General features: G+C 42.7%; 1 protein-coding gene across 1 annotated transcript; it reads right to left on the bottom strand.

Annotated features, from left to right (window-relative positions):
- Window positions 1-3,415: 3,415 nt before the first annotated feature.
- On the bottom strand, window positions 3,416-7,936 carry cldn2 (claudin 2). The gene is made up of 3 exons (XM_069716365.1): window positions 7,736-7,936; window positions 5,352-6,101; window positions 3,416-4,488 (listed from the first exon to the last, which is right to left on the bottom strand). The coding sequence occupies exon 3, from the start codon at window positions 4,475-4,477 to the stop codon at window positions 3,653-3,655; it is 825 nt and encodes a 274-aa protein (XP_069572466.1). The 5' UTR covers window positions 4,478-4,488; window positions 5,352-6,101; window positions 7,736-7,936; the 3' UTR covers window positions 3,416-3,652.
- Window positions 7,937-9,217: the final 1,281 nt, after the last annotated feature.

Here is a 9,217-nt window from a genome sequence, read left to right as displayed (position 1 = left end):
CCACATGTCTGTTGAGGTTTTGTTTTTATTTTTAAATGTTTTACTGTCTTCTTGATTAAATTAAAGCAAGAAAAACCACAGTGGATAAAACACAGAAACTCCATCACGTGACACCAAACATACCATAATACAAAATCACTTCTTGGAAAATGCTACTTGCTTATGAAACAAGTTTTGTTTTGCACAGAGACAATTCGCTACATCTTCTTTTATAGAATTGCACGTTAATGTATATGTATATATACAAATATATGTATAAAATGCTGCAGTGGCTCCTCAGTTTAAATCCAGCGTCATTCTTCTTTTGGACACTAGATGGAGCCATTCAGTCAGGAAGGTTAGTCTGGTATTGAAAAAAAGACTTGACCAAAGTGAGGCATACATAAAGTTTAATTAAGTTTGTTTTACTTTTTAAGACCAAAATCAGTCTTGTATTTAAGGAACGCAGAGAATTCAAACTCTATGTTTTGTTTTTGTTTTTTGGTGGTTTCTTAATTTCCTGCGTTAAAAAAAAAAAAAAATTCAATCTCATGATATTGAAAACAAATCTAGACAACAGGAACAAAATGGACGCATGGAGCAGCTCCTCCTCCTCCTAGTTTGTTGCACTCGGTTGACCTTCTTGTGTCGGGTAAACCGTTTATCAGTGAAATATTAAACTGGTTGCTTTCATTTTTTATTTACCCAAAATTTACATTTGTTATTGTGATGATTTTTCTTTGTATAAACAATTATTTAACTGTTGTTTTTTTTATTTTTTATGGCAGGATTCGTTATTGACAACTCCGATATTAATAGTTGAGACAGTCCGTGTTCACGTGGCGTTTAAATAATTTGACCTCCTCTCTAAATATCGCCAGCGCAGGAAGAGACTGGAATCGCTGACGTAGCTGTGCTGGTTGTACTGACTGTATCTGAGCAGCTACTGTATGCTTCGAAACTGTGTGTTTGTCTTTCCCACACCTTCAACGTCAGTGTGTTTGTGTCCCCGGTCCACTTATCTTCACTGTTCTCAGTCGAATGTCTGCCGGTTGAACCGACTTTAAAATCCTGACCGTCTGAAAGCTCCAGTTCACCTCTTTGCTCCGGAGACTGAGCTCTAACGTAGTTCGGTTTGAAAATGTTCAAACGTGAATAATGTGGAATCCCACTTGACCTCTTTCCTCCAAAATGTGTCCGTCCATTTGAGACGGAAACAAACTCGATCCTGAGCGGACGGCAACTAAAGAAATGCAGTGGCTCTGATTGACTGTAAACTTTTAATTTTGTTCATTTGTACATTTAAGACCTACAATATAGTTTCAAAGGAATGAAACTGCAAATAAAGAGCGTGATGATATGCCCCGTAAAAAAAAAAAAAAAAAAAAACCCGGTTAGACCGACACACTGAAACTCAAGTGGAACCTGTGCAGCGGTACATTTTGTTCTATTTGAAGAACATCCTTTCAGGCCTCAAATCTCTCCGGTTATTGGCTGTAACCTGCATATCGATTGTACTGAAGTAAGGGGGGTTTGTTTATTTAGGTCTGTTTGTGTCAATCCTCTGTTTGCCTTCAGGTCAGGGTTGTGATCTTTTTCCCATTTTACACTATAAAAACAGCAGTTGAACACCGACGTTTGATTATGAACAACTTTAAAAAGCCATTCACTTCTCAGTTATTCTAGGTTTATAAGTTGTTGGTTGTTTTTTTTTTAAGGAAATTGAGTTTGAAAAAAATACAGAAGAATAAACGACAGATTTTCATTGTGGAAATCTATTTTTTTTTTTTTGAAGGAAAAAGTCCAATATTTGGAGCAAAAGTCAACAAGTGGAGCAACTCATTTAAACTGTTGACCTATTAAACAGATGTAACTAATAACATTAATAATATTAATTGTGCATTGGGTATCGTGCACGCTTGCCTTGACTAGAACACACATTTATTAGTTCTTCAGGTCTGCTGCTGTCAGTGTTGCATGCAAAGCCGTTGGGAAGACAGAAAAAAAAAAAACACCTCAACAAGTGTTACGTAGGAAAAGTTCTCATTTATTTCAGAATACAAAATAAACTAGAAACAGTTGTGGGGCTTCAAATCAGAACCGAGTTTCCTGTTTTCAACTGTTCCTGGAGCACCTACATATACGTTTGTATATATTCTTCCGACTGCTGAGGATGCATATAAATATAGGAACCAAATTCAGGCAAACTCCCAATCCCACATCCTACAGTCGTATCACATACGACGTTAAGGCACAGTGAAACTTTGATTTGGAAATGTCTCCGATTTGCTGTTAGGAAGACAATTGACCTTTTGACTTCACTTCACACTGACGGTGCAGCGATGTCTCAGCTACCGGCAGACCGCAATGCGTCAATATAAAGTGTGAGTTGCAGGTGATGCAGCCCGGTGAGACGTATTCTACGGGGTTTAGATTAAAAAAACAAAACAAAACAAAAAACTGCGAGGGTTGGTTTCAGCTTTCATGCTAAAAAAAAAAAAAACTCCAGAATTTATTTATTTTTTTGCAGATGCAGCAAAATGTTGAAATCGAAAAAAAAACAACAACAACAACCGTGGAGTCCATGTTAAAGCATTTCTGGAGTTCGCTGCAGCATCCAGTCAGACCTCTTCGGTTCTACTACTTGTGTTTTCTTTTCTACTTGTTCCATCTTTTTCATAGTTGCGGTATCAAAGACGAGACTGAAAATTGTTAACATGATAAAAAAACAAGTTTTTTTTTTGTGTGTTTTTTTTTTGTGTTTTCGATCATCTGAACAAAACAAATCAGCGGGCTCGTTTCCACCTCGCATCATCATCACGGCTCCCGGCGAGATCGGATCACAAGAGGCCGGCTTTCACTTCCTCCCGCTTCCCCTTTAAATGCAAATAAACGAGTGGATTACGTCACGAAAAATGTACAAGCAAATAAGCGCGAGAGCAGGAACAACGTCGGAGCGCCAATGATTCATGTCAGATTAGTTCATTCTTCTCCGCGGCTGTGGATCATTGAAGTGGGGTGTGGGGGGGAGGGCTCTGTCACAGCTGTGTGTCTGAAATTACATTTAAAAAAAAAAGAAAACTAAACCCAGACGAGGCTCCGGAGAAACAAGCCTCACGTAGCGGCTCGTGTTTTAAAACGTTAAAAAGCTGCTTTCGGCAGACAGAAACCTTCAAGTTCAAGATTGAATGGAGGAGAACATTTTTTTTTTTTTAAATCCCAAACTAAGGAACAAACCTGCGGTAACGCGTCGGGAACGAACACATGCTAAAGATAAAAAAAAAAAAAAAAAAAACATGCCCGAAGATCGGATCTCGGTGCGTCCCGGCCGCTTCGTGATCCGATCACGACGGGATGCGTGTTACAGGTGGAAGCGCGGTAGCACATTCAGGTGACTTTTCCACACACGTCAAGCTAAAGCAAACGTGTGACGCGAAAAGTACACCAAGAAAAAAAAAAAAAAAAAAAAGGTCAAACACGCACAAACGGGTGACTTTTAATAGTTTTTCATTGTGTAGTTTTGTTGTGGTTGTCACATCTCTACACCCCCCCCCCCAAAAAAAAAGAAAAGAAAGACCTTCCACAGATTGCAGAAAGGAAAGCTGAAAACAAGTGTATTTGGTTGAATAAACGATACGAAAATATTTCAAATGGTGACGGAGTGACGGTGACCTCACACGTATCCCGTGATGTCATATCCCGCCGCCGCGGGCTTCTTCGCCCCCTGCAGCCCGTGCACGCTCAACTCGGAGCTGCCGGTCCCGCTGCGGACGAGCGTCTGCCCCCTGCTGGCGGGGTTGATGCCCCCCGCCTGCAGCGTGGGGTTGCGGTAGGTCTGCGAGGTGGTTCGAGCGCCCGCGCCGCCGGGCACGCCGCCTCCCGCCGGGTACGGGTAGCCTCCTCCCTGTCGCCTCCCGCGGCCGCCGTCCCGCTCCTCGCAGCAGGACACGCACAGCATCCCGCCCCCCAGCATGGAAATGAGCGCGGAGGCCAGGCCGACGTACAGGCACTCCCCCAGCTCGAACTTCATGCTGGAGGGTACGGTCGGCCGGTAGAAGGTCTGAACCACCTCGTGCGTGGTCCACGCCACGGGTATGAGAGCCAGGAAGCCCGCGGTGAAGAACAACCCCCCGCCGGCGCCGGCCACGCGGCTCTTGACCGCGCCCGAGTCCTCCAGGCAGATCGTGCACTGCATCCCCAGGGCCGCGATGCCGATCGCGAGGACGGACAGCACCAGGGAGATGACCATGAGGGCCCGGGAGGCCTGCAGGTCGGAGGGCAGAGCCAGCATCGAGTTGTAGGTCTCGCACTGGAAGGCGCCCGTGCTCTGGTAGACGCACTCCATCCACAGGCCCCTCATGTTGGCCACGGCCGTGACGATGTTGGAGCCGATGTGGGCGGAAATCTGCCAGTAGGGAAGCACCGTGGCGACCAGCGTGCCCAGCAGGCCCAGCAGGCCCAGGAAGAAGCCGATCAGCTCCAGAGCTGCTGACGCCATGGCGACGACGCCTGTGAGGGAGGAGACCCAAAAGCAAATGCGAAATGAACGAGATGAAGAAGCAGGGTTTTTTTGTGGGTTTTTTTTTTTTACCTAAGTGTAGTCGCAGTTTTTGGCACATGCGGTGACCAATGCTGATTGGTTAAAGGCTGCGCCAACAGTTTCAAATCGAGCCCGAGGTCTACGCCCGGAGGGATGTGACGACCGGAAACGTTCCCCTGTGGACGGTGACCACGGTAACAGCCACCGCCTCCAATGTAATCAATAACCGACCTTTCCCGACCCGAGATACCCGTCACACCTGTCTCCCCGTACTTCTCCGGTGCGTTTACAGAAGCGGTCGAATTGAAATTCAAACGTGGTCATAAGGTCGTGTCGACGTTAACGTTTTCACTTCGACTGACATCCGAGACTCTTAACACGCTTCCGACAGTGTCCAGTAACGAGAAAATAAAAACCCGGCAAGCCTGTGAAAGGTTGATCATGCTTCAATCTTGCGACCGGCTGCCGAAGTTGATTGGTGGCCTCTTATTCGCCCCAGAAGCAGCCTCGTGGTGTTCAAACATTACTACGTCCTACAGACACCGTGGGCACATTCGAACCTACGTTCGGTGAAACAATTTGCTGCGTTTGTAGACAGCTCGCTGTAAGATTGCGTTATTTTCCGGGTTCTTCCTCGATGTCTTCCACTCTTTTTGGGGCGCAAGCCAATTCGAGCCAATTTGAAACATCTTTCGAATTGAACCGCATGAATTCATAGTTGAAAACAATGTTAACGCCTCGCTGACGTGATTTTTGCTTTTACACTCATAAAACCTCTTTTCCACCTGAATACACAGCGACACGCACGCCAGCCCACTTTCACGCGTTTTACCTGAGAGAGGTTTCCGTCCAACCGGGCGCCGGACTGTAGTCGGTGATTTGATTATGTATCCTCTGCTGCAGGAGCTGAAGTTGCAGCTGGAGCAGGAAGAAGAGGAGGAGGAGGAGGAGGAGGATGAAGATACAGCAGAGCCTGCAGCCTTGTACAGATTGTATTCACCACTGTGGAAGTTGCTTCTCCAATAGAGAAAATGTTTTTTTCTTCGCCGTGTCAGACTCTGCCTGCTTCCTCAGACCCTCGACATTGTCACAGCTGATGTGCTGCTGCTGCTTCTGCTGCTGCTGCTGCCGCTTCTGCTGCCGCCGCCGCCGCTGCCGTACTTTCAAATGGCACTTACTCCGCCGGGAGCCAAAAAAAAAAAAAAAAAAAAAAAAACTTTCAAAACGAAAGCTGTTAAAGAAGAAATACAGTCCTTCGAGTTGAATAGGTTTCCTGTTAAAACGCCGGTGAAGCAGGACGACGGCCGGCGCTCCCGCACGTTGCGTCTCTGTCGCCGTCTCTCATCTCTTGTCTTGGTCAGATGCTGCGCTCTCCTTGTTTTTTAAACGGTGTGGTCTCCCGTCCTTCATCCAGACCTTCACCTGCTGTCATGTACGCCGACGGCGGTGACGGTGACACACGCATCCCGGGTGCCGGCCTGGTTAATCATTCTCTCATCTGTCTTTTCTCTCCAAAAAAAAAAAAAAAAACCCAGACCTTTGGTACGCGGTCGGCCCCAAAAACCAAAAGTTCAGCGGACCCCTGTCGGAGAATGACAATTTTCAGGATGTTACTTTTCTGCGCGGTTGACGGTGGAAAAGTGTTTAATTCAGCAAAGTATTTAATCACCGACTTAAAAGAGAAGAAAAGAGCTCAAATCCTTTCATCTTTTAGAAAAAGGTGTTTTCAGCTCACTCTGCTGAAATCCCCAAAAATGGTTTGTGAGCTTATTTTTTTGGGGGCATTTTTAATTAAAATCGGCAATGAAATAAAACACCCTGAGTGATAAAATAACAAGAGACATTGTGAAGTGTTTTGGAAATAATTGGTTGTTATTTTTGGTCTAATTTTTGTGCTGCGTTTCCCTGTGGAGGTGAAGTCAGACAGCGAACTAACGGTCAGATGGGAGTCAGTTGGTTTCTTACCTACTTTCTTTTCATTCATTGCTCCACATGGCTTCTTTCTCCCTCAGTCGTTTGTTCATTCAGTCATTTGCGCCGTGACTTTCGCTGATCCAAGTCAATCACTCCAGTCACTTGTTTTAATTTGAATACCAGAGCAACGCTGTTGACTTTTGAGTTTTCCATTCACTTTCTTTAAATTTCAACAATATTCATCGGGACTTTTCTTTGTTTACAAACTGACGTTTATTTTTTTGAATTCAGTGTTCAAATATCCATTTCACATGAAATCATAGAGATTTTTTTTTTTTTAGCACACAGCAGACGAATCACAGGAAATTAGCATCATTGTAAAAATGTGATGATAAAATCTGGAACTTGATAACAACTGGCGTCAACTGTTATTAAACATAATGTTGAGACTATTTTTATACAAACTGATTAAATTCATAGTAAATTGATCAAGTTTGACAAAGGCTTTTAAGCACAGAGGACTAAACAAATGCAGGTAGTGATGATTGAAAACTAGTCTATAATCATCTTGCATGTATTTTTCTCCAGTTACTCTCTCACTCAGAAATATATATTTTTTTTATCTTTTAATTTTCCTTTCTCCCCTTATTTTTATTTCCTTTTTTTTTTTTTTTTTTTTTTTTGCATAAACAGTCAAATTTGAAGATGTTTAGCTTGGAAATTATGTTGTGAAGACGTTTGAAGACGTAGTTGTGATCTTTATGATTTTGTGGTTCAGAGCGTGCTGCAAGAAATTAAGCCTTTCACGCGGTTTAAAGAGGATCAGTGATTAAACCGATTTGAAAATTCATCTTGTCATTTAATTTGTAGTAGAGATTTGTATTTAAATAGACAAAACATAAGCTTTAAAATTCAGGAAACAAATGAAATGTGACTTGAATATGCAAATGTGATTTAAGGCATACAATTTTTTTATTATTATTTATTCATTTGGCTATTTCTATTAAATGTTAAAATATTAATTTATCATTTAAAGATAAATTTTAATTTTTTTTAAAAATTTTTTTACATTTAAAAAGAAAATAGAAAAAGAATCTAAAAATCTGTAAATGTCTGGAATCATTTTAATGGCACCTTCCTGACTCCATACACAAACTGTTTTCAGCCTTCCATAAACTATCGTGAATTTACTGCTCAGTTAAGCTGACACCAAACTTGGCCGCCTCCTGTGTGTCGTTATTTATCAAACGTTTGCTGGCTGAGATGCTGAAACAGAAAATCATAAATGCAAATGATACATACCATGTCAGGGTACCTCCAGATGACAGACAAGGACACTTCTCGTCCTCCCTTGTCGATCGGTGTCATCTAAACTGTTCCCACGTGCCATCAGAGTGTGTGTTTCGGTGTCAGTTATTACGGTCGCCCGGTTCGCCGCTGATCCGGTCCTCAAACTTGAGCCTTTGGGTTTCTAATCCGTACAACCGGCGCTCACATGGCAGCAGCATCATAATGGGATTAGCCTGTAATCCAGTCACTTCCCCTACAAAGCAGACTGAGAGGGCAACGTCCACGCACTCAGAAACAACTGAGCCATTATTACCAACCACAGTGGGGCATTATCTGGGCACACTGCATGTTAATGAGGCAGCACAGGTCAGCCTGTGACCCTTTTGTCATACTGGTGTGACTAACATGGTGCTCAGTTACCATGAATGAATGAAAGGAACTCAGAGTACCAAACTTCGTAAATGACTCCGCAGCAGGCAAAAACATACGGCCCGAAAGCACGCGGACGTCTAAACGCTACACGTTCAACATGTCAGTCCTTTTTAAATGAATGTTAATCTGCTCAGAACAAGATTTTTAGAAACCTGGCTGCTGGGAATTTGCTCCCATTCACCCTCAAGCGCTTTAGTGAGGCTGATGTTGGCCGATAACAGTCACGCCTTCCCGTTAATCCCAAAAGTGTGGAGGAACGAGGTGGAGGTCAGGGCTTTCAATTCAAGTGATGGAGAACAGTGCTATTTCTGTGTTAGCCAAAACAAGAGGGTTTGTACTAAATTAAGAGGGTTTTATAGTACAAAATCCCCTCTTTTTTTTGTGACTAACAGGAAAACTATGTTCAGGGCAGCACAAAAGAATATAAAAGGATTTTGGAAGATATATAGTTTAATTGTCTCAGACGGTTGAAGCCCCAGATGAACTTTTGAATCAGTGTTTTCCCACAAAAACATACTATAATTTGACTATTTTAATGGGCAGTATGAAAAGTCGGGTGGATTACAATCAGCAAAAAACTCTTTTGATGTTCATATGAATACCTGAATATGATTTTAAAACAGACTTGAGAAATTGTGAATATGTTGTTTTAGGTTATATTCACTGAAACCAAAAAAAAACAAAAAAAAAACCATGAAAACCAAAAACCCGCTTTCTTATGCATGATGAGCGTCCACATACTTTTGGCTATATAGGAAACACACTGCCACATACTGCCAGAAGAGGGGGCCCTTTTCAGATTCTCTCACCGTTTTCAGGTTCAAACTTTATATCTGTAACCCTGAGAGACCAAAACAGACCCATTTTTTTTTGTTTTTGTTTTTTTGTTTGAGGGTGTATAAAGGGTTTTTAATGCAGCGATAGCAGGTCAACAGTATCTGCCACGTAGAAGTGTATACATCATCTCAAAGCTGGGAACTTGAATATTAATTTGAGTTACAAGGTCACATGTTGACCCATAAGTACACTGAAACAGTTGTAGATTTTATTTTTTATTTCATT

Source organism: Brachyistius frenatus, unplaced genomic scaffold (assembly GCF_029030835.1).
Source record: "Brachyistius frenatus isolate BFR_SWC_R1_liver_20210118 unplaced genomic scaffold, ASM2903083v1 Contig_5, whole genome shotgun sequence".
NCBI lineage: Eukaryota > Metazoa > Chordata > Actinopteri > Embiotocidae > Brachyistius > Brachyistius frenatus.
The sequence above is the reverse complement of the archived record's forward strand: the minus strand, read 5'-3'. Positions and strand labels throughout refer to the sequence as shown.

What these genes read in the sequence shown, in the direction of transcription:
- cldn2 (XM_069716365.1), bottom strand. Translation starts at nt 4,477, where the DNA reads ATGGCGTCAGCAGCTCTGGAGCTGATCGGCTTCTTCCTGGGCCTGCTG.